Source organism: Talpa europaea (genome assembly GCF_964194135.1).
Source record: "Talpa europaea genome assembly, chromosome: 2".
Taxonomy (NCBI): Eukaryota; Metazoa; Chordata; class Mammalia; order Eulipotyphla; family Talpidae; genus Talpa; species Talpa europaea.
Genome location: NC_140068.1, coordinates 91,087,381 through 91,112,270, shown reverse-complemented (window position 1 = coordinate 91,112,270; position 24,890 = coordinate 91,087,381). Strand labels below are relative to the sequence as shown.

At 46.3% G+C, this 24,890-nt stretch overlaps 1 protein-coding gene across 2 annotated transcripts in view; it reads right to left on the bottom strand.

Moving 5' to 3' along the window:
• Nucleotides 1-1,235: 1,235 nt before the first annotated feature.
• Nucleotides 1,236-24,890, bottom strand: part of MOCS1 (molybdenum cofactor synthesis 1) — a gene marked incomplete at both ends in the record, with an annotated part of 32,420 nt that continues 8,765 nt past the window's right edge. The window contains 8 exons of one of the 2 annotated variants that reach the window (XM_084228622.1): nt 1,236-1,996; nt 3,397-3,444; nt 3,971-4,091; nt 6,345-6,455; nt 6,935-7,047; nt 7,426-7,537; nt 7,877-7,938; nt 9,970-10,134. In XM_084228622.1, the coding sequence (XP_084084748.1) occupies nt 1,236-1,996; nt 3,397-3,444; nt 3,971-4,091; nt 6,345-6,455; nt 6,935-7,047; nt 7,426-7,537; nt 7,877-7,938; nt 9,970-10,134 (1,493 nt within the window). The remainder of the gene's footprint in view (nt 1,997-3,396; nt 3,445-3,970; nt 4,092-6,344; nt 6,456-6,934; nt 7,048-7,425; nt 7,538-7,876; nt 7,939-9,969; nt 10,135-24,890) is intronic. The other variant, XM_084228623.1, reaches the window with a different exon arrangement.

The window sequence follows — 24,890 nt, the reverse complement described above, 5'->3', positions numbered from 1 at the left end:
CCATGGGGCGACTTGGGGTGTGCTGGGTGCTGAAGCCAAATCATGCCGGTTCTGAGGGGGGCCGTCGTTACATTTTCAAGGATTTATCTCATGTGAAGCTTGAAATCAGCCATGGATTTCGGCTCTTCCTTTTCCCAAGAGCTGGTTGCTAAATATTTGCCAGCACACCTGCGGACAGGGCTGGCAGGCAGTGGGTGCCAATGAAACTAGAGCCACATTAGAGAACCAGCAACAAGTCCAGCCTCTATGTGTACCTCCGTTCACTGATAACCTGTGATTTGGGCCATGAGCTCAGATACCCCCACCTGACGCCGTCACCAAGAGATGGTGCATTTCCTTCTACAGGGAAGAGGGGCAGACATATGGAGAACATGCCCTCACAACATCTCTTCTGTCTTTTCCAGGGGATGGGCCTTGGGGTGCGGATGAAATGCTGCCGCGGGGTGCCTGCTGCGCAGACACAGCCTCATTATCACATCTCTGAAATTGGCATCAAGAGTTTTGTTCTGTGCTGTGAGGGTGAAGGCAGCCTTCAGCTCTCTTCTTTCCCTGATGTGTTCAAGAATAAAGGGGTGGGGTAGTGGGCAGCAGGGAGGGTGTGAGAGAGGCGTGGCTGGTCACGCCCAAGGAGGAGGCTGAGGGATGGAGCTGGCGGGATGGTGCAAGTGTGAAGGTGACAGCCTGCAAATCAGGCAAAAGGAGGCATCACTGGCTCACATGATGGCAAGGAGGGAAATGCGGGGGGAGGTGGTCGTGACCCCAAATTTAGGAAGGCAAAGCCACTCAAGAGGAGAAATGATACATTCTAAAATGCAAGCTGTGCTTTTCCTCCTCAATGTGGGTTCCTCTGCTTATGAGCCCTTGTTCTCTCCCCAGGGAAGCAGAAGGAGAGAAAACCCTAAGTGAGAAGTGGAAGTGATGGGCTGGACTATCTGAAACTGTGCAAAAATAACACTAAGTGATTTTCCAGTTCTCTAGCATTGCTCCTTGTGACCGCTTCCTATGGCCGTAGTGTCCAGGAAAGCTGAAGGGCCTGCTGGTTTCACTCCAATGAAAGGGAACCTCACAGGTCACTACAGTTCATCTAGCAGTAAAATGGGTTGACCCCAAGCTCCTTTTGGTGAAGGTAAACAGTGAGAGAATTAAAGTAACTTGACATCTATCTTTCCCTTGGCCAATATATTGCACGCCATCACTTGACTTGGCTGGGCTAGAAGTAAGAGGGGGCGGGGGCTTTAAGCCCTATGGAAATCCCCCCGCTGACCCCCTGTCTTGCTAATGAGCTTGATCTCCCCCAACACGATGTCCCTGCTGACAGCCTTGCACATGTCATATAAGGTGAGGGCAGCCACAGCAGCTGAGGTCAGAGCCTCCATCTCCACCCCAGTGGGACCCCGGGCCCGGCACGATGCCCGGATCTCCACAGCATGGCGCGTGCTGTCCAGCTCCAGCCGCACCTGGACGTGGCTCAGGGCCACGTGGTGACAAAGAGGAATCAGTTGACTGGTCATCTTGGCCGCCTGGACTCCTGCCAGCTGGGCCACCACCAGGGCATCTCCCTTCTTTAGCTGGTTCTGTTGGACGAGCTTGAAGGCCACGGGTCCCAGGAGGACGACCGCTGAGGCCACAGCAACTCGCTCTGTGTCTGGCTTCCTGCCCACATCTACCATGGCTGCCCGTCCTTCCGTGTCCACATGGGTCAGTTGGTCCGAGGTCGGCAGGGATCCTGAGGGGGTGGCAGGAGCCCGGGACTCAGGGCTAAGGCACTCTGGGTGAGAATCTGATTCTAGGTGGGAGCTGCAGTGTCTCTGAGGGTACATGGAGCCCAGCTGCCACTGGGCGAGGGGAGTGGTGTGGGGGACCCGGCATCTTTTCCACAAAGTCGCCATCTGGTTGGAGAAACTCACTTTGTGTCTCAGACCCTGAAAACGGACGGGGTCCCAGGAGGAAATGCTCGGAATAGCTGGTGGGGAATCTTGGCACATCAAAAATAACTCTGGAAGCAAGAAGGAGAGAGAAGAAAGACTGTTCAAAAGGGAAGCACTTCCCCCACCTTCTCTCCCAACCTTTCCTTACCCACTTTGCACTCTCTCTTTACACGGGGCAAAGAGAAATGAAGAGCAAAAAGCACAGTGAGACGAGATCAAATGGAAGAGACACAGAAGAGGGGCCCCGGAACACCAGCCTGTAGCCCTTCTCAGCAGCGTGACAGAGGACAACGGCCCCACCCGCTCTGGACTGTCCTGCAGTCAGTGGTGGTGGGTGGGGGGCACTCCCAGCTCCCCATCCCCACACAAAAACGTTCATGTTGCCAAAGTTCTCCTCAACACCTAAGGTCCGAGGACGGAAGCCCAGATCAGATGACCTCTCCACGTCCCTCCCTTCCTTCGTGGAGGGTCCTGCCTGCATCACAGCTACAGTGATTTTCATTTTCACACTCTTGATGAAGAGTCACCATGTAGTGTGCAGACCAGACACGAAGGGGGATATTTCATCTATGTAAATAATGTCAGCTGAGCTCCCTCAAGCACATGGGAAGTGAGTGCCAAATGATCCCCCAGCCCCGGGGAAGCTGCAGGGTTACTCAAGCAGCGGGACCACCTGAGAGTGCTTCAGAACCCCATCTCTGAATGTGAATCTGAACTAACAAGATTCCCAAGTAATCCACATGCCCAGAGAAGTCTGATCCCTATTCTAGAAACCCTATTCTAGAAACCAGACTCATTTACTCTGTCCTTGAGAATAGTACTATCCCTTATGGAGCAAACAGGTCTCCAGATTCCAGCTTTCCATCATGCTCTGGGCTTGTCAGCATCAGAACTACAACCTGCCTCCTAGGGGGTCCATCAAGACACCCTCACCGCTGACAGCAAGGTGTGTCAGTGTGGGCTAAGCCCCAAAGAGCAGTCTATGGTGCTGGAGGTGAGGGCAGAGGGTCAAGTGGTCCCCCTGGTGGGGTGCTCTGGTGAGCTGCCTTTCCCTCTCTGGGTGGTTGCCAGGCAAGGGTGGCCACTGGCCCACTCCAGCCTGCTTTGCTCTGGGCTACTGGGGTCACTCAGCTACCCCTAAGAAAATGTTCTCTGTGTTAACCAGGAGCTGCATTATCAGGGAACAGCTAACTTAGGCAGCATAAATCTGTAGGACACCCTCCCACGATTTCTGGTAAGAAAGGATGATGATTTCTGTGCATGTACAGTGAGAGGAAGTCTTGCACAGGGAAGAACCGAAGCGGTCAAGGCTTGGGGGGGTAAGGAAAGACGAGGAGGAATAAAGACAATTCAGGATGAAGATATCAGGAGGAAATGCAGGATTTGGGGGTACGTTATGGCAGGGGCCCCACCCCACAGGGTCCCAAAATGACAAGGGTGAGTGGTTACGTACTGATGGGTCACCCACCGATGAGGATCATGGGCCGGTTCTTCATCTGGGAAATATTGAACATGCCTGGGGTAAGGGAAAGATGGGGAGGGTGAGAAGAGCAGGGGAGGGGGAGAGAAAGAGGACGGAAAGGAGAATTCACTGAAAGCAGATGGACTTACTGGCCTGACAGCCCCGTGGACATGCACTCCCATGAGTGCCACGACACAAAGCCCCCACTGCACACTGCAGGGGCCCCCTTGACAGAGCCTGGAACAGCTCTTGAGTGCCCAGGGCCCTGCCATCCCCGGGAAGGCAAAGTGTGGGATGACAGAGAGACCAGGACACCCCTCTTCCCCCACCCAGTATGAGAGCCCAGGTGAATCTGAGGTCCTCTCTCCTGTGCAGTCTGTGCTGGGCCAGCTTCCCCAAGGAAGGAGGACCATCACTGCACCCCAAGTTTAGAGGTTCAACAGGATCAACTGGTAGCGAGGACAATACTGAGACCTACTGGTGCCCCTCAAGTTTTTCTTTATCCCATCACCCCTAAACTATGGCCCTCCCTCCTGCTGATAACGGCCTACTCGCCATCCTGCCTGGCACTCCCCCTTACCTGCATGCTGCTGTTTCTTCCTGCCCACGGCAGCCCCGATGATTCTCAGCAGCTCCTCCTCGGGGGCCCCTGCCCGCAGGTGATCCCGTAGAGACACCTCTGAGTTCCCAAAGAGGCAGACCTGCGGGGGTCACCATGGGGGTGAGGACAGCATGCCGCCCCTCCCTCATCCCTGAGCCCAGGCCTCCCTCCCTCTGAGCACCTCAGCTCCATCCCTAGAGACCCCCACGGGCTAAGTGCCAGCACCCAAGCTTCCCACGTCTGGTCACATGCCTGCTCACACTCTGGAAGGTGCTGGGAGGTGTGAGAGAGGCAGGAGGGCAGGAAGCAAAATAAGACATCCCAGCCTCTAATTTATGGTCATGTCTCCTTGAGCTTTTATAACGTATTTGAAAAATTCAACAGGGACAGCACATCAAATTCCAGACCTGTCCCTTCTCCTGAGATACTCCATGGCATGAGCTCTCTGCCACCATGAAAATGGAGCCCCATTCATTGGAGCCCCATTCCTGGCAGTACCCTCTGGACATGGCTTGCCCAACCTGTCTCACCTCAGTCACTGCCTGTCCCTAATTCATGGACATACCTGCTTGCCCCGATGCCCACGCTAGTTTGTGATCCTTGATTGGAGGTAAAACAGCAGAGAATAGTGGGTATGGGTCCTGAGGTCAAATTTGACTCAATGTCCCCCAGCTTTTGGGTGCTCTGGGTGCTGGGGAGCTCAGGGATGGCTGAGGTGATCCCAGAGACCAAGATACCTACCATCTTCTCACAAAACATTATGTAACACCTACTGTGTGCCACCGTTGTACAAGGCACTGTGGACACAGAGATGGGCTATTCGAGAAGCCCCTGAGGGCAGAAAGAGAAGATACAAACAAAATCTGAGCAGAAGGTCTACCTACTTGGCTGTGCAGGTGAGGCCCCCACAGGTTGCTCTCTAGCCTCTGTATCCAGGGGCTCCCCTATAGACTCCACCTTCCTGCCTCCCCTTCAGCTGACTTCCACCTGGGCTTGGCTGATGGCAGATCAGAGTGAGAGAAAGAGAAGCGGGGCATTTCCTCCCTGCTCTGAGCTCTCAGGGGTGGCTGCTTCCCCCCACAACTACAGACCAACCAGGTACCACCCCTTAGGTTCCAACTGGGCCCCAGTGACATGGCTTTCTCCCCTTTCCCTCTTCCCAGGGTGGGGACTGCAGCTGGTTGCTGCCGTCCTAAGAACCTCATAATCCCTTGGAGGTCCCCTGCAGCCTGCTATAAACAGTCTCTTCATAACAGTCTCTTCAGAATCTCACCTTCCAAGTCCATGACCAATAAAGACACCGCCCATAGTCCAGGTCAATTCTCCATCTCCACCCCAGCAATCCCCTCCCCTAATTTTTTTTCTTAACAACCTTCTGGATGGACGTCAAACTGAATGCATGCAAACTCCACTCACCCACACCTCCCCTCCCCCAATCCTAAACAGGTTCCCAAGCCCACCAACCACCTGGATGCCCCTTCTTCTCCCCCTCCATATGTATCACCAACCTCCTCATGCCTCCTCCCATCTTCACATGCTCACATGTTTGGAACATTGCTGAAAGGCCACCTAATAGGTCTTCTTATTTTCAAGTTCAACCTGAGGCTTATTCTTGCTAAAACATGAATGGGGGTTCAGGTCTCCCCCTGTTCAGAAACTTGGCCCAGGGCCCAACTGTCAACAGAACACATTCAGCATCTTTTATCTGGGCATTCAGGCCTCGACAATGTGGTCTCCTCACGTTGCCTTTAATCTGCCCCAGCCAAACTGGAAAGCACCCAGAAAAGCAGCCTCCCTGCCCTTCCTCTATTCAGTCATTCTTCAAGGCTCCACACTGCCCACAGTGTACACCCTCAGGGTCCTCTGGCCCTATGTCTGTCTGGCCAACGTCTGGCAGAGATCCCAGTGGGCTGCCACATGTTCGCTGTGCTTGGTCTCACTAATTAGGGCTTTGCGTCCTTCGAGAGAAAGGGCACGTCATGGCCGTGCCTGCCTGACACCCCCCCACTGGGCTGAATGCGCAGTACTGCTGATAAGATATGAGTAACAGACGCTGGGTTCAAGTGAGTCCCAGGCCTGGAGGAAGGAGCCAACTGGGTGGGGGCAGGCAACAGACCTTTTCCCTCTACCCCTCCCTTCTAGAGGCCCTGAGTCCTGAAAAGTGGCTCCCAATCAACCAGAAGCTACTTCAGAGGCACAAGAAAGGATTCAGGGTGACACTTCAAGGGGGCTGTGAATTCACCCTCACTGCTGCTCCCACGATGACCCAAAGGCAACACTATTTCACCAACTACCCCGTCAGGATACTCAGAACACAGAGGTGGCAAGGGGCCTCGTGAGGGAGGGCACTCACCTTGAGGTTGCCGTCAGCTGTGATGCGCAACCGGTTGCAGGTCCCACAAAAATGCTCAGACATGGACGTGATGAAGCTGACCTGGCCTTGGAAGCCAGGGATTTTAAAGGCCTAGTTGGGACAGGGAAAAGAGGACAATGGAGGGGTGGAGGGATGAGCCCCAGCCCTCACTCCCTGAGCTCAGAGTCCTCTCCTGAGAAGCCCTTCAGAGGGAAGCACTGAGGCCCTCTGACAACAGAAGTCATTGATCTGCTGGGGGCCCGGGAACTCTCCTTTAGGCCTGGCCTGCCTGCCCGTGAGGAAACCTCCTGAGGCTGCGGCCAGTGCGCAGCACGACCAGAGGTCGCCGCATGCAAGAGCAGGATGAGTGACCTCCCACCACTCAGTGGCACATGCCCCACACACAGCATGTTACTTGACTCCACCCATGCTGAGCCTGTTTCTTCATCTGTGAAAGGGAGGCTGTGGAGACGGCACCCAAATGCTTCCTGCTCAAATAGTGTGCCCTGAATCTTGCACGGTGACCTCAAGGGCAGCGCCGACCAGCTCTGCTGTCTTTCCTGCCCAGCCCTGCAATCCTGCACCCCAACCTTGGCTGTGCTGGATTCCTCCTTGGGCAGCTTCTCTAGCTCCGGCCACCGGCGCCGGAGGGTATCCAGCATCTCCTTGTAACTGACCATCTTCTTGAAGTTCCACTTGTTGCCTGTGTTGGGTAGAGTTACTAAGTTGGAGTTGCACTGAGAGTCCAGGTGAATCCACCCACAGCCCAGGAGGCCCTGCCCACAAGGTGGATCATATCATACCCACACTCAACTCTGAGAAGCCTCTGATGCCCCATGGCAGTGCTATGCCTGCCCAAGTCCCTTCCCACAACCCCTGGAGAAAACACACACACACACACACACACACACACTCTCTCTCTCTCTCACTCTCCCCCTTTCACACATAATAACCACACCTGGTCTCCCCCCTCAGTCCTCCCAGAGTCCTCAGCAGCCCCCATGCTCTCAGAGCAGCCCCCATGCTCTCAGAGCAGCCCTGGTAGAGCTCCTTTGCCCTCCCCCTTCCCTGCATCACTGACCATCAAAGGGCATGTACTCTATGAAGCGCACGTCCAGGGGGAGGCCCTCAGTCAAGGCCACAAAGTCCAGGAGCTCATCCTCGTTCAGGCCTCTCATTACCACACAGTTCACCTGGCCAAGGGAAAAAAGACCATGAGGGCCGTCTCTCTATGTTCTTTTACAGATAGAGGGGGTCTGGCATGTGCCTAGGCATTCCACTGGGGGTCCCATTCCTTGTCTCTCCTCTGCCCCCCATTCTCCTTAGGTTGGGAGATCCCATGGGGTCACTGATTAGCTCCCCTCTCTTGTGGGGTTGGCTTGTAGGGCAGGAAACAGCTGACAAGGAAGTGGGGAGGGGTGGACACTGCAGCCGGACTGGCCAGGGCTAGTAGCTGTCCTGGGGCCCAGAAGCTGGTGGTGGAAGATGAGCCGGGGGCGGGGAGGACATTAGCTGCAGCGGCATAGTCTCACCTTCACAGGGCTGTAGCCTAGTTCAATGGCCTTGTGGATGCCCTCCATGACCTTGTGGAAGCCTGCAGAAAGGCAAAGAATAAGGATCTGAATTCCCTCCCTTTCTTCCCAACTCCCACAACCAGAGGAAAGTGCAGAAGCTGTAAGGACCCTTGGAGCCACAGAGGCAGTAAGGGAATCGTTCAGGCCCACCCTCAAAGGTGAGACTACTTTGTAGGTATATGTCATAAAGACTTTTATGAGTAAATTCAGAATATGATAGTAATTGAGTATAATTTTTGTAACACAAATCTACAAATGGAAGGATGGAATTCTTTTTGCAGAGGTAATAGGTTGCTCAGTTGGGGTTTGCAGTGAATATTCCCTATTGCATTGTGTTGTCTGAAAATTCCATTCTTGGCTCTCAGGCTGTTAAAAAAAAATTGGCAATGGCATAGTGTGCTAACCCAGCTCTGGATGAACCCTCTCAGTCTAGAGGGGGAAACTGAGGCCCAGAGAGAGGAAGTGCCCTGCTGGAGGCTGCACACTCCACCTGCCAGAATACAGGTTCCCTGACTTCCATGTCAGGGCTTTCTCCCCAACAGCGCACTTGCTCACTCACTGTGTGTGACCTTGCTGACCACCTATTATGTGCAGGTGCTGTGCTAGCACTGGTGAGTGATTGCTTCTGTGTGGTTCTCACCATCTCTGTTAATACATAGTATGTGGGATCCCTGGTTGGCTTTTCCTCGTCCCCAGCCCGCCCATGCATCCAAATGTGTGAGTGCCCATTGCATGCTGGCCCCTGCCAGCTTGGTCATCACGGGTGAGTCATAGCTGGGACATCACCCTGAGGGTGGGTGACTCAGTTTTCCTGTAGTAAATCTGGATGGCCACTGATGGAGGGCAAAGGGAGAAAAGCACAGTTTACACAGAATGCTATTAGGAGAATCTAGAAGATTTCACCTCTAGAAAGCAATCTCCCTCCAAAAGGAGTAGTGAACACACAAGCATGAATGGAAAGGCAGATCTGATGTTAGAATAGTCTGTCTCTAATCTCATTCCAGGGGACAGAAAGGGGTAGGCGGATGTGGGTATGGGAGGGGTAAAACCCACAAAAACCTCAGAGACTCAGACTTTGCAGGTCTCTCTCCCCACTCCTGTGAGCTCCCTTGTTCCAAATCCATTTCCCACCCAATTCCTCAAGGCCTGACATAAATGCCTCCTTGTCCTCGGAGCCTGATGGGAGCCTCTCCCTCCTACTGCACTTTAATGAACACAAGAGCAACAAATGTGGTCAGTGGCATTGCACCTCTGGCCTTTGCCCTGACTTATGGGCTACTAAGCCCTGTGTTTCTGTCCCCTCAACAGCAGCCGGAGCAGCCTTTACCAGAGGGCACAGACTCCATAAGGTTTCCTCAAGATGTGGGTGGCCACATGCTGGGATGAGAAGCTCCAGACCCACAGTGAGGCTCAAGGTGATCATGAGGTCGGTCTGGGGTGTTCTGCTTCACCCCTACCCGCCCTGATGAGGCCCATGGGAGAGGCTGCGGGAGAGCTTACTGCAGGCTGAAGGAAGAGGCTCATGTCCAGGATGAGAGAAGAAAACACCTCTGCCAATTGCTGCAGCCCCCACCTAGCAGAGCTGGCCTAGACCCCAGCACCTCAGGGTAGATGCTTCCACCCTGTCCAGCCTCACCTTCCCTGCAGCAAAGGGAGGAAAGAGCAGCTTTTATACATAATGCTGTTGGGAAAGTCTAGCAGTTTTTATTCTGTGAGGCTCTCCCTCCGAACTTGTCCCAATTTGCCAGGGAATGTCTTGGTTTGAAAATAGAAAAATTCTGTGTTTTGGAAACCCTCTCAGTCCTGGGCAGGCTGGGGACACAGTAGGGGGAGCTTGGTCACCATGGCTGTTAGTCTGATACCCAGAATCCCTTTAGGGTGAGGCTACAGAGGACAGAGACATTGGTGAGGGTCAGCGGTGGGGACAAAATGCCAAGGCTCAACTGTAGCTCAGACACCAAGAGGAAGAGACTGTGGCCTAGCATCTGCCACAAACACATTCCCCAGCTACGTGGGAGGGACACCCTTCCCTGTGGGACCCATCTGATCACCTTTCCTGCGGACGATGAACTCAAACTTTGCTGGCACCAGCGTGTCCAGGCTGATATTGATGGCAGTGAGACCAGCTTTCTGAAGCTGGGGCAGCAGCCGGGCCAGGTTGATGCCATTGGTGGTGACGCCGATGGTCCTTAACCCTTCCAGTCGGCGGAGCTGGGCTGCAGAGAGAAGAGGAGAGGGCATCAGCCTGCTTATTCTTGGCGACGTGGGAGATGAGCTGAGCCCTAATAAGATGGACAGAAAAGGGGTTCTCTGTGGCTCTCCATTTACCAAGCTTAGCTTTGCAAGAAAGCAAACAATAAAACCAATGATGAAAATAAAAGATAGGGCCTCCCTGGTGGTGCAAGGGGTTAAGCACCGCACTCTGAAACAACCCACAGCCTCTGCAGCTTAAGTTTGATCCCCGGCTGGCCAGCGAGCAACCCACATGGCGCAGCAGACCTCTCCTGAAAGCCCACTGCTCCCCTCAGCAGTGCATTTCAGTCAGTCTGCCTGTTCTGTTCCCCACTCTGTCTCTGGTGAATCCTCTCATTCCCCTGCACCTCTGGTCTATACCCCAGTTCTTGTATGCATAAATAAATAAATCTTTAAAAAAAAAAAAAGAAAGAAAATAAAAGATAAAACACAGAGTGCTTACTCTCCCAGAGGTTTGGTGGAAGATCTTGCATTAGCTCACTGAAGCTTCACCACAATGTTATTCCAATTTAATAGATATCGACAGAAGCAGGGAGTTCAGAGAGGTTAAGAAAAGTGCTTGAGCTCAAGGATAGCACACAGCTAGCAAGAAGAGTAGAGATTCCAATCCACATGCGCATGACCTAGGGCTACGCTTTAATAACCTAGTCATCCATCCTGACTCTCTGTACAATAGAAAAGTATTTGGATTACATGCTAAACAGTCTCCCCCATTCCACCAATATCCTTTAAAACAGAAAGATTAATGAAGAATCTATAATCGCATTGGGAAAGCAAGCAAGAACACCTTCAGTGGACTGGAAAGATGGAAAAGTACCAAAAGAGAAAACAGCTAGGATCAAATGGATAAAGGAGACCGCGGTCCAAATTACATGCAGGGAAGGCTCTGTTCAAAGGGAGGGTGACTAATGTGAAAGAAAATCAACAAGTGTGGGGCAAAGAAAAAGGCCTTGCAGAGACATAAGTCAGTGGATCAAAGATAACAGCTGGATAGGCGACTCGAGCGAGGTCAGCGCCATTCGCTGTCACAGATAACAGAAATCAGAAGTCTGTCTGAAACGGGGCAACTTTCCTCCCATATGACCAACCAAGCATTTCTTTATGATAAAATCTTGTTATCTCCTAAATTCTTGCCTTTTTATAAACAAATTATACCGACCAGAGATAATGAATTTAAGGTATGCGCGCTACCCAGTCTGGAAGTTAGCCTATAACTGCATAAAACCAAACCAAGACCAAAAGTTACCACACACAACAGAAACCCAGATCTTCGTTTCTGTCACATGCTTGTCTGGAATAGAAAGTTCTTCCTTTCTGAGCAAACTCCACCTCTCTCAACATTTTATAAAACCAAACCCTACCTGGGTCAGGTAGAAGCAACAGCTGGCCGGGACCCCGTTCCTACCAATCTCTTCATCTGGATTCAAATCCTTTGATTTCCTAGTACTGTTATGACAATTTCCCAGAGAAATCAGACAGCACTCATAGAGGTGAAGAGAGATTTACTTGTCATACCGGCGGGCTCAGTGGGATCGTTCCCAAAAGGCTGAGCACCCAAGAGTAAAAATGGCAGGGTTTTATACATTTTGTATGAGGAACTTGCTATCCCATTCATCATAGCATAAGTGTTCTTTATTGTTCAGGAAGGGGGTTCAAGGGAGTCATGGCTACCACTGTGAACAAGCAGAACAGCACACCCAGCAACTTGTCTGCTCCAGCAAGCAACAGAATCTAAGGAGCAGACTCCCCCAAGCAGCAGACTTGGGAGATTTCCTGCTTCATTTCCTCTTCGTTTTGTGTATGCTCAAGTTAACTAGAATGAAAGTCTCTGGACAGTCATGCAGGCCAGGAGCAGGAGGGTCCTTAGCTCATCAAGGGGGTCGCCTGACTAGGGAATGGTATTTGGGCCAGTTGGGCCAGTTGGCAAGGCTCCCATCCCCATGAGGGTTGGGGGAAGGCAGCACAGTCTATCCCGAGGATAGAGCACTATGAGCAACACCTAAGCTACCCAAAGGGGCTGGAAGACAAGCCCTGAATGGCTGTCACTCAGGGGACAAAGGAGTCCTGGGACCCGGCAGGACCTCATACCCCTCCTCCACAATGTTGAGGGTAGCAGCATAAACAGGAAAGGTATGATGACCAGGCCACAGCATAAGCTGGGGGCACTGACCTGAGCACACAGCCAAGTATCCTCAACATTTAAGGATAATGCAGCCAGAGAGAGTGGCTTCCCTGAAGAGAAGAATAAAAAAGGAAGATGTGACAGAGATAATAGATGACATTCTTCTTCTTCATTTTTTTTTAAAGATTTATTTATTTATACAAGCACTGGGTACAGTCAGAAGCGTGGGAGTGTGAAAGAATTCACCAGAGCCAGAGCGGGAAACAGAACAGGCAGACTGACGAAATACACTGCTGAGGGGAGCAGCGGGCGCATCAGGAGGTCTGTCGCGCCATGTGGGACCCTCACCAGTGGCCAGGGATCAAGCCGGCACTGCAGAGGCTGCAGGCAGCTTCGCAGCCCAGCGTTCAACCGCTGCGCCACCAGGGGAGGTCCCCTTTTTATTTTTTATTTTTTTGCATAGAAAAACTGGGGTGGAGGCCAGAGTTGAGGGAGGTGAGAGGATTCATCAGAGACCGAGTGGGGAACAGAACAGGCAGATCTACTGAAATACACTGCTGAGGGGAGCAGCGGAGGAGACAGGAGAGGTCTGCTGCGCCATGTGGGTTAACTCCCTGGCCTGGGATAGAACTCAGATCATTGAGGTGATAGTGCTGAGACTTAACCCCTAAGCCACAAGGAAGGACCCAAAAGATGACATTCTTTTAAAAATCAGCAAATATCCTCCAGGAGATGACTACTACACTTTGAAAACAAGAAAAAGAACAAATGAGAACTCTTGTAAAAACAAAACATAGTGATAGAAAAGTAAAAGCTATGACAGAAAACGGCCTCCCCTGGTGGCGCAAGCAGCTGAATGCAGCGCTGTGAAGCTGTCTGCAGCCCCTGCAGCGCTGGTTCGATCCCGGTCGACCCACGAGGGTCCCACACGGTGCAACAGACCTCTCCTGTTGTGCCCACTGCTCCCCTCAGCAGTGTATTTTGTCAGTCTGCCTGTTCTGTTACCCGCTCCATCTCTGGTGAATCCTCTCACCCTCCCGCGCATCTGGCCTGTACCCTGGTTCTTGTATAAATAAATCTTTAAAAGAAAAAATGACAGAAAACCCCAAGGGACATGTGAAGAGCAAACGAGCAAGGTGGACAACTGAGAAGAAGTACTACCCCGAACTGAGCACAAAAGAACAGAAAGAACAAGACTGAAACACGTGCTCACAGTTAAATCTAATAAAAACTAGAGAAAAGAGATGTGTCAAAATGTCCACAGTGGTTATCTTTGATCAGTAGGACTAGAGATGATTTTTATATTTATTTATTTAGAGATAAACTTCATTTCAAACTAATTCATGTATGAATCTCAATGAAGAGTCAGCTCCGCTCTGTATAATGAGGGCAGAACCAGGAATAAAGTGCCCTGGTGAAGCTGAAGTGAGAGAAAAGGCAGCAGAAGGGGACAGGGCAAAGATAGTCAGATGCCCAAGCTTATGATGGGAGACATGACCTTCCTGGAGAGAAGTTCTGCATGAACTTGAAGGCTTCAACCTGAAATTACACTTGTAGGAATTGAACCTAAGGAAATAATCATGGATGTGAACAATGTTTATCGACAAGGATGTTTAGCAGCGAGCAATACATAATAAAGGGAAGCGGGAAATCATCTGGAGCACCAACAAGATAAAACTGGCAAAATTATGCTTTTTTTATGGATGATGAAATACTATGCAACCAAAATTGACTTTAAAATAATATATTAGGGTGTTGGGAAATGCATATACTATATTAAGTCAAGACAGCAGGTTAAAAACAGTAGCTGAAATTAGGTGTGAAGAAACTAGACAGTTCACCCAACCAAACTGTTGATAATGGGGCAGGAGTGATATTCTTTTTGTTTATCTGAATTAGACAGGGATTACCTTTATAATAAGAAAAGTGAAAGCTTAAAAATAAAATCACTGTTTTGAAAAGAATTTTACTCTGGGACTCTAACAATATGGAAAATTAACAGAAGGTGGATCTCCCGAGTGGCACAGCGGGTTGAGCACAGCTCTGTGAAGCTGTCCTTAGCCTCTGCTGCATAGGTTAGATTCCTGGCTGGCCAGAGAGATACCCACATGGCATGGCAGACCTCTCCTGTCTTGCCTGCTGCTCCCCTCAGCAGTGTTTTCAGTCTGTCTGCCTGTTCTGCTCCCCACTCTGTCTCTGGTGAATTCTCTCACCCCCCTGTGCCTCTGGCCTGTACCCCAATTCTTGTACAAATAAATAAATCTTTAAAAAATAATAAGAAAATTAGCAGAAGTTGCTGGCTCCCTCTGTCAAATCAACCCTGAAGAAACCCAGAATCCAAGAACTTGGGAAAAAAAAAAAAAAGGGAGGATCTCCCTGGTGCACAAGAGTTAAGTCTCAGCACTATGAAGCAACCTGCAGCCACTGAAGCACAAGTTTGATCTCCAGACAGGGAGCTACCCACATGGCAAGGCAGACCTCTCACATCTCACCCACTGCTCCCCTCAGCAGTGTATTTCAGTAGATCTACCTGTTCTGCTCCCCATTCTGTCTCTGGTGAATCCTCTCATTCCATGCACCTCTGGCCTATACTCCAGCTCTTGTACACATAAATAAGTATAACAAATCTTTAAATAAAAAGGAAACTGAGAAATTCATAGGAAGACTGATGGTACTTCTGAACTGGTATGGGGAAGGAGGATCATAGCCCGGAGTGAAGGGGACTAGAGAGAATGTAAGCAGTTGAAGGAAAAAAGCATGGCAGTTAGAGTTTAGTCTCATCCTCACCCACTGATGCCTCAGTGCAAACTTTGCTTGTCCTCTGAAGAAATCACAGGCATCTGCCCCAGAGAAATGACTCAGCAATTCACTGGATGTGAACTCAGAGAAGCAGCTACCCCTGTGCAGGAAGAAGGGATGAAGACACTGGTGGAGAATGACTAGCTTCAAGCATTCATTCATTCCTCTCCCTGTCCCCCAAGTTCTGGGGACTGGTGGATTAAGTAAAATCAAGGGTGAGTGCCTCCTTCAAAATATACTTCTTTCTGTGCTGCAGGTTTAAAAGTGAAGACATCTAAGGATTGCCATATTACATAACTTCAGGAGGCTCCAGTATCATCATGATCTAAATGAAGTCTCCTGGAGTTGTACAGTGCACAACCTATGCAATCTCGCAGGGTAAGAGCTGGTCGCTGGGTGGGGAGATTACAACATGAGTGAACATTTGTGATTTCTGGGATCTGGAGACCCCCATACTTACCGATGACTAAGAAATGACCTTAAACAATTTTCTATTAATTAGTGCCACACAGAATAGATAATAACCTCAGAGGAATCAAATAAGGAGATCCTTGAGAAGTCATCAACTGCCCCCCCCAAACAAATACCTATAAAATATATACCAATAGCAGAAAACATACTAAAAGAGGCCAAGAGGGTAAGATTAAGCATGATAAATATAGTAAAGGAAATATAGGAGCATATTTACAACAAGAAAACACATTTCATAATTTCATTGCATAAACAAGGACAAGATGAAATAGTAGCTAAGAACACAATTGTGAAATAAAGAATACAAGAAATTACATAACTAGTAATATGGACGTAAAAGAAAAACTGTTGAATTAAAAGATTAAAGGGCTCTCCCAGGAAAAAGAAGAGACTAAGAAATCAAAATGTAAAAAAATGTAAATTAAGAGCAGTGGAGGCTATAAGTAGAAGGGGTAACAATCAAATAATAGAGGTCTCAGGAGAAAAACTGAAATTAAGAGAAGGAAATAGCTGAAGAAATAATGGAGAAAAATTTCCCCAAATTTAAAACAAATGGTTTAGTATTGAAAAGGACAATTTACCAAATGAGGAAAAAGTCTATTCTAGGTATATTATTGTAAAATTTAAGAAAATCAGTCCCAAAGAAAACATGCTAATAGCTTCCAAGGGCCAGAACCAGACGAACCTCAGACTTTTGCCAGGAGTGGTACTGGTTGTAAGAGGACAATGTAGTGACATTCTTAAAACAATGAAACTTGAACCTAAAATTTTATACACCTTCAAGTAGCATTATAAAATTACTACTCTACTATTTCAAAACATTATGAAAACTATTTGGCATGTCAGCTTTAATTAATTAGATTAGGCCAGCATCCAAAAAATAATGTTTTTTAGAGGAAGCAAATGAGAACAAAAACTTAGGAACTACTGCAAGAATGATGGGAATTGTGAGTGATCAAATAGCCTGGCAAAGTTTGTTGTTATTATAAAGAGAGAGAGTGTGTTTACAAGAGACACAGAGGGGCAGATTATCAGAACAGCTCAGAAGTAAAATCTAGGCAATATCAACAATAAGGGTAGGGGAAGATTGGCAAGATCAAGTTCCTCATAGTGTGGTAAAGTTCTTATGAGGAGGGACCATTTATTTAAAAGTCAAAAAGGAGGAAGACGCAGCATAGAAAAAGTATGATAAATTAAAAGACTGTAGAAACAAGTCCAAATAATTTAATAATTTCAATACAAGTAGCTAGAATAAATTTGCTATTTAAAGGTCAGAAATTACCAAATTTGATAGAAGAAACAAAAGTAACAGCTATGGGCTCTGTAAGAGACCTACCTAAAATAAAGAACACAGAGAAGTTTAAAGTAAAAAAAAAGATGAAAACAATGACAACAATCTTACTAAAGCCAATGCAAGTTGACATAGTTTGGCATGATAATGGACCTTAAGACCAAAAGAGATCCATTACATAGTGATAAAACATCTAATTTATGAGGAAGAAATAACAATTCTAACCCTAATAAAATCATCCCAAGTATACAGAAAATAAAGACCAACAGAATGTCTGAATAAATCAACAAATCCCACGTATGTATTATTGGCAGGCCAAGTGAATGGGAAACTAACAAAGATAGAGATAACCAGAAATCTGAACAATAAAATTAAGCAGGCGAATGCAATGAATAAATACAGACTTCTCCATCTAATAATTAAAGAATAAATATTTTTCCGAAGCACGCATAAAATAATTCTAAAAACTGCCAATATGCTTGGTCATAAAGCCTCAATAAATTTTAAGGAACAAGTATCATACAAATAAAATGCTCTGATTACCATATAAATTATAATTATACAAATATAAATTAAAATTGTCATATATTTGAACATTAAACACTACTTTTAAATATCTCATGAATCAAAAAGCAAATCGAGTAAAAAAAATTACAAATACTTATAACTAAATGTTATTTAAAGCAATAGGCTATACCAAGATAGAAGCAGAAATAATTAAGTGGAATACACACCCGCAATGAGCAATTCAACAACCCAAAGCTTGTTTTGTGATTAGTGCTTTTATATAAAAGGTCCCACTGAGTTCCCTACTCCTCTGCCATGTGAGACTCTTGGAAGAAACAATAGAACAAAACTCCATGACATTGTATTTTGCAATGGTTTTGTGGAAGTGACATCAAAGGCATAGGCAAAAATAAAAATAGACAAGTGGCACTTCATGAAAATAAAAGAATTGTGCATCAAGAGACACTATCCACAAAATCAGAAGCAACGCACAGAACTGGGTAAAATATTTGCAAATTTGATAGGGATTAGATATGCAGAGTATATGGAGAACTTCTAAAACAATGATAACAAAACACAAACAACTAGATTCAAAAATTGTCATATAATGTGAATAGACCAGGCCTCCCTGGTGGCACAAGGGGTTAAGACGCAACCTATAAAGTTGTCTGCAGCCTCTGCAGCATGAGTTTGATCCCCAGCCGGCCAGAGAGCAACCCACACCTTGCAGCAGACCTCCTGACTCGCCCGCTGCTCCCCTCAGCAGTGTACTTCTGTCAATCTGCCTGTTCTGTTCCCCACTCTGTCTCTGGTGAATCCTCTCACCCTGCCCCCAACACCTCTGGCCTGTACCCCAGCTCTTGTATGCATAAATAAATCTTAAAAAAAAAAAGAATGTGAATAGACCTTTTCCCAAAAAGTTAAATAATATATGAATCCATATATGAATGGTCAATATGGATATGAAAGGATGCTTAGTGTCACTAATTATTAGGGAAACACAAATCAAAACTATAATGAGATATCACTTCCCACCTATTAGGATGGCTATTATTAAAAAGCCAGAACACAAGCACTGACAAGAATGTAGAGAATTTGAATCCTTGTGCAATGTTGATGGGAATGTAAAATAATATAGTTGCTGTAGAAAGCAGTATGAAAGGTATTCATAAAATTAAAAATATAATTACCATATGACCCAGCAACTGCACTTCTGGGTATATATCCAAGAGATTTGAAAGCAGGGTTTCTAAAAGATATTTGTACATTCATGTTCATAAAGGCATCACTCACAATAGTTAAAACATGAAAGCAACCCTAGTTGACTGATGAATGGTTTACCAAAACGTGGAATACTCACACAATGGGATATTCAGCCTTGAAAAGAAAGGCAATTCTCCAATATGCTACAATGCAGATGAATGTGCCTGAAGGGCATTCTACTTAGTGATATAACCCAGCCATAAAAACAAATACAGTATGATTCTACTATGAGGTTCTCAGAGTAGCCTAGATCATAAAGTCAGAAAACATACTGGTGGTTGTCAAAGGTTGACAACATCTTGGGGTTGGGGGTGGGGTGAGAATCTTGGGGAATGGAAGGATGGGGATGTTACTGTTTGACAGGGTAGAGTTTCAGATGACAAGATGAAAAGAATTTGGGGAATGAATGGTGGTGATGGCCACAAAACAGTATGCATACATTTTAATACCACTTCAAATACACATAAAACTTATCATTTTAACCATTTTTAATTCAATAAAAAATAAGAAATCCAAACAGAATTTTCCATGAAACCCGGTAAACTTATTCTAAAATTTATAAGGAGAAAGCTTAGTACAGCTAAAGCACTTTTTTTTTTTCTCTTTTTTTTCCATACAAGCACTGGGTATAGTTAGAAGAGCGGGGGAGGGTGAGAGAATTCACCAGAGGCAGAGCTGGGAACAGAACAGACTGATGAAATACACTGTTAAGGGGAGCAGCAAGCAGCAGGAGAGGTCTGTGCACCATGTGGGACCCTCGCTGGTGGCCAGGAACCGAACCAGTGCTGCAGAGGCTGCGGGCAGCTTCTCAGCCCAGGGCTCAACTGCTGCGCCACCAGGGGAGGCCTTAAAGCACTTGTTTCACAAGACAAAAGGACTTGTTTCACAAGACAATGAACTTATTTTAAAGCTTCCATACACAAACTGACCACCAGCATAAACAGGACCCAATACTAACCAGTTGACACATGGAAGACTTATGGAGGAAGGAGCAATTGCGCAATAAAAGGAACTAGAAACAATGAATTTATATGGAAAAAAAATGAAACTGGATTCTCAAAAATCAACTACAGATGAACTAAGGACTTAAATGCAAAGAGCAAACTTCCAGTTTTTTAATGAAAACATAAGGTAGCTGGACTGATATTGGGTGAGGTGTTTTATTAGCAAGGTACAAAAAGCACTAACCATAAAAGATACAACTAATTTAAGATTAAAGAATTATTATGCAAAATGAGGCTTGTTTTTTCAAACTGGCAGAAGACATTTGCAACACATATTAAGAACAATGTGAAGACAAATAACCAACTAGAAAAACCAGGCATGAAAAAAAAATATGCCTAATAAACATGGAAAGAGATGCCTGACCTTATTCTTAAATAGGGAAATACAAATGAAGACTATAAGCAAATTTCATTTTACAACCATTCAAATGGCACAAGTCCAGAATGATCTCACTGAGTTCTGGAGAGGATGTGGTTCAAAAGTTTCTCTTTCTTATGTACTGAAGAGACAGTGTATAAGATAATCACTTTATAAGATAATGCAAAATTATTTTCTAAAGTTGAATATTCACATATACTATAACTCAGCAATTCCACTCCGAAAGAAAATGTACACCAGGATACATGAATGAGAATCAAAATGTTTAAAGACCCAAATGCTCGCTAACAGGAGAATGGTGGTATACTCACAATGGAACAGTAAATTGAAGAGAAAAGGAATAAACTACGTTTCAACCTGATGTACATAAATCTTAGTGATGTCAAAAGAGTAAACCCTGTGTGGAGAAAAAAGAAACCTCATATACTGTTGGTGGGAATAGAGAATGGTCCAGACCTATGGAAAGCAGGAAGGGGATTTCTCAAAATATTAAAGATAGATTTACCATGTGATCTAGCAATTCCATTCCTAGATGCAAAATCACTAATTCAAGGGATATGTTCATTGCAGCCCTATTTACAATAGCTGAGTTATGGATACAACCTAAGTGCCCAAGGAGAGATGAGTAGATAAAGATGATGTGGTTTAGTATACACAAAAAATGGGGTATTATATAGCTATAAAAAATGAAGTCTTGTCATTTGTGACAACATGGATGGAATTGGAGGGGATTTTGTTAAGTGGAGTAAGTCAGAAGGAGAAAGACAAATACTAGATGGTTTCACTAATATGTGGAAATCAGAGAAACAAAACAAAGGGTCAGAACCAAACCAAACCAAACAAATGATAGAAATGTGACTACAACTGAGGCTACCAGAGGGGGAGGGGAGGGGAGGGATCAGAGTGGGCCCAATGAAGTATGGTAGAGGCCTATGGGGTTTCTCAGTGGTGGATGTGGGAGAATAACATACATCTGAAGGGTGTAGTAACATACTTCTGAATCATATACCATGTTGGAAGCCAACATTATCTCAATAAAACAATATAATCAAAAAATATACCTTGAAAGACTACAGACAGCAAGATATTTATAAAGCTTAAAAACACTCTATCTCATTTTTTAAAGGCAATAAAGCGAGGGGGGAGGGGTAGAGTCATGCACTGCTTAACAATATTTTGGAATGACCACATGTACAGCAGTGGTCCCAAGGTAAGTAGTAGGCTATACTAGCTCATTTCACTAATTACATTCTCTGACATTTTCACAATGACAAAATCACCTAACAATACATTTTTCAGAATGAATTCCCATGGTTAAGCTACACATGGTAAGATAGGGAAGCCTACATGGGTGGCTAAAAGTTATTGCAGCTTTTCTTGTTCTTCCAAAAAAAAAAAATTGATGGGATATACTGGGTTTCCTTAGGAATTTATGACATTATAAAACATAACGTGATATAAACTAAAATATTCAGTTGAAACGCATGCAAGGAGTACTGGCAAGACTACCAATTGTCTATGCAATTGAAGTCCATATCAAAAATGAAACAAAAAGCTGGAAGGGATCATGCTCAGCGAAATAAGCCAGAAAGGAAAAGAAAAATACCGGATGGTCTCAAGTCATAGCAGGAATTTAGCAAACCTAAATAAGACACCAGGAAAAAGACTAATTATAATAAAGTAAAAATCAAAATCAACAAAGCAACTTTAAACCAGAGACACACAATGGGGAGGTGGGGGGGTAAAAGGGAGTAGGATCAAAATAAGGAGGGTGGGAATTGTATGGCAACTATAACCAAGATGAAAATGCATACACTGTGCAAACACTGTGCAAAAATGAAAAATGATGTAAAAATACACAAAAAATAAAATGAAACAAAAAATCTTCATTCCTTTTCAAAAAACCTTAAGGGCTCCCCATTGTCTTAGCCTCTCATGGGATCTAATTATGAGATTGAGATGCACATATAGAAAAAAGGAAGGGGCAGTGGAAAGAAGGGAGGAAGGGAGAAATAATAAAGGAAAAGATGTATTGCTAAGGTAAGTTAAGCTCTCCTGAGAGTGACAATCTTCCTTAAATTAAGATCCAAAACAGCCCAAATGCCCAAAAATAGATGACTGGATCAAGAAGATGTGGTACATATACACCATGGAATATTACTCAGCATTCAAAATAGATAAACACATGCAATTTGCAGCAACATGGATGGTGCTGGAAGGGATCATGCTCAGCAAAATAAGCCAGAAAGAAAAAGAAAAATACAGGATGGTCTCACTCATAGCAGGAATCTAGAAAACTTAAATAAGGGACCAGGATAAAGAATAACTATAAGAAAGAAAATATCAAAATCGACAAACTACTATGAACCAGAGACACTCTATGGCGGGTGGGGGGTGGGGAAAGGTGGGCTTGGGGTCAAAATAAGGGGGTTGTAATTGTATGGGGAATATAAAAATAAAATTTAAATTAAAAAAAAAAAGAAAGTCAAAAAAAAAAAAAAAAAGAGATCCAAAACAAGCCTCCTGTAAATTCCTCAAACACTAACATAGTACTTGTACATTAAGTTGTTGTTTTTTTCTTATTTCTTTTGGTAAATTCCAAACCTTCACTATTGAATATGGCAGCCATGCCACATGGGGCTATTAATTAACATGTGATAGAGCCACCAATTCAGTTTCTTGGTCACATGAGCCATATCAAGTGCTCAAGGCTACGTGTGGCTACTGCCTACCAAATCAGACAGCAGACAAAGCCATTTCCATCATCTGTGAAGGCCCTATTGAACAGCAAGGCTTTAAATTCACCTGAAAAAAGGAGCAGAGGAACTTGTTTACACCCAAGCCAGGGTGATGAAGTGACTGAACTGAGAGTCACAACCTGTCCCCTGGGGAGACCTGCTGCACCAAGCCCAAGGTTGACAGCTTAAGGCAGAGACCCAAAGGGAACAGGGCAGCAGGCTCAGCACAGTCTGCCACCCTTTCACACTGCCCTTCTCATGGGGTGGGGGGGTTCTTCTTTTCTCTTCCCACTCCCTAAGCCTCCCAACCCCCTCACCCCAATACCCATCTGCCCTGTCTTCCTGTCTTTCAGGTTTTGTTCTGCTGAAGTACTTTTTGGGAAGATAAGAGGATCTAGCCTGAAAGATAGCAAAACACAACACACAAGAATTCAAGACATCTCAGCTGCCATTTTTTCTGGAACATGGGGGTGGAGCAGGGGTGTATTCTTTTTCCCCTTCAACCCCACTTTAGAAGGCAGGAGAAATTCCTCAGAAGCCGGTACTACAGCAGGGGTCTTGTCCCAAGTAGCCTCTGTCCAGCCCATGTTATCAGCCAGGCCAATAACCTGAGACCATCATAGCAAGAAAGGTCCTTGAGACAGCCAAAGCACAGATGAGGAAACTGAGGTTCAGAGTGGGGAAAAAATCTGTACAAGTTCACACAGCCAGGGAGCAGGAACAGGCCCGCCAACTCCCCTGGCCCCCATTCTGCTCACAAAGCAAGTGGGTTCCTTGGGAAGCGCTGTGTTCTTATGTCTACGCTCAGTGACCCCTATGTCTCCCCAGAACAGTGGGGATCCCCACCTCTCTGCTCTCCCTCAGTCCCTGGCAGAGCATAGGGATTTAAGGTGGAATCTGTGCCAGAGGGCATACCAAGTGACCCGAATGAGGGGGCTGGGCTTGGCAGCCAGCTGGGTTCAGCAGGTCCAGCCCTTTCCTGGAACCCTGCCTGCCTTTCCACTCTAAGGAGCCGCCTAGAACAAGGGTCAGCTCCCCTGGGCCAGCTGGTCCACACTAGGATGATCCCAGGTCAGTGACCAGTGTGGGCTGGAGGAGAAGGTTAGCAAAGAATCCCCCAGCACCTTTGGCTCCCAGGTGGTCCTGAGCAGGGCCTGTGCTCACTCACCTGTGTCACCAGCACAGTACCAGACACAGAAGTATCTCCACAGCATGTTTACTGAACCAGCAAATGAGGCTGAAAGCTGTGGGCTGGGAGATCCCAACCCGAGCTGTGAGGAGAATGGTGGGGCGCTCAGCAATCAAGAACACAGAACCTTATTTTCCTCTGATTTCATCATATATAATTACATGAGCAAAGTTCTGCCTGACTTTGCAGCTTAGAAACAGCAAAGAGTGCTTGCCACGGGCAGGCAGTTCCTTCTCATAGCTCCTCAGGTACAGTCTTCATCCAGGAACTTAGAATGTATTTTAAAAGTTGCCCTAAGTTGTAGTGCTAGTAAGAGGCACAGCTGAGATTCACACAGCTTGAACTTAACAGACAGCACTTCGAACTACACTTCATTCACTCAACAAACATCAGTAACTATATGTCAGGAACGTTCCCAGGTGCTGGGAACATGGTTGTGAACAAAACCTGCCCCAGCTCCCTGACAGTTTTTACGCTAGTTTATGAAAGACAACTCAACAATACCAAAAAATACAACCAAATAACATGATGTGCCCAAGCAGGGGTCACCACAATCTTTCTTAAGAGGCTGGAGAGTAAATATTGACTTTATTGGTCATACAGTCTTTGTTACAATGACTCAACTATGCAAGAGCAGCCATAACAGATATGCAAATGAGTTGGGACAGCTGTGTTCCACTCACACTGATAGACAGTGAACTGAGGATTTTACATGATTTTCATGCATCATTAAATATCAGTTTGGGACCTTTTTCCCAATCCATTACAAATATAAAAACCATTATTAGTTTGCAGGCTGCATTAGCACAGGTGGTGGTCCAGATTAGGTCTCTGGGTGCAGGTGAGGTGGCCTTGCCAACTCCTGGTGACTGGGGTATGCATTTAGATAAAATATAGAATATGGGGTTGCAATAAGAGTGTGCAAGGGGATGACATTTAAACAGAAACCGTAATGA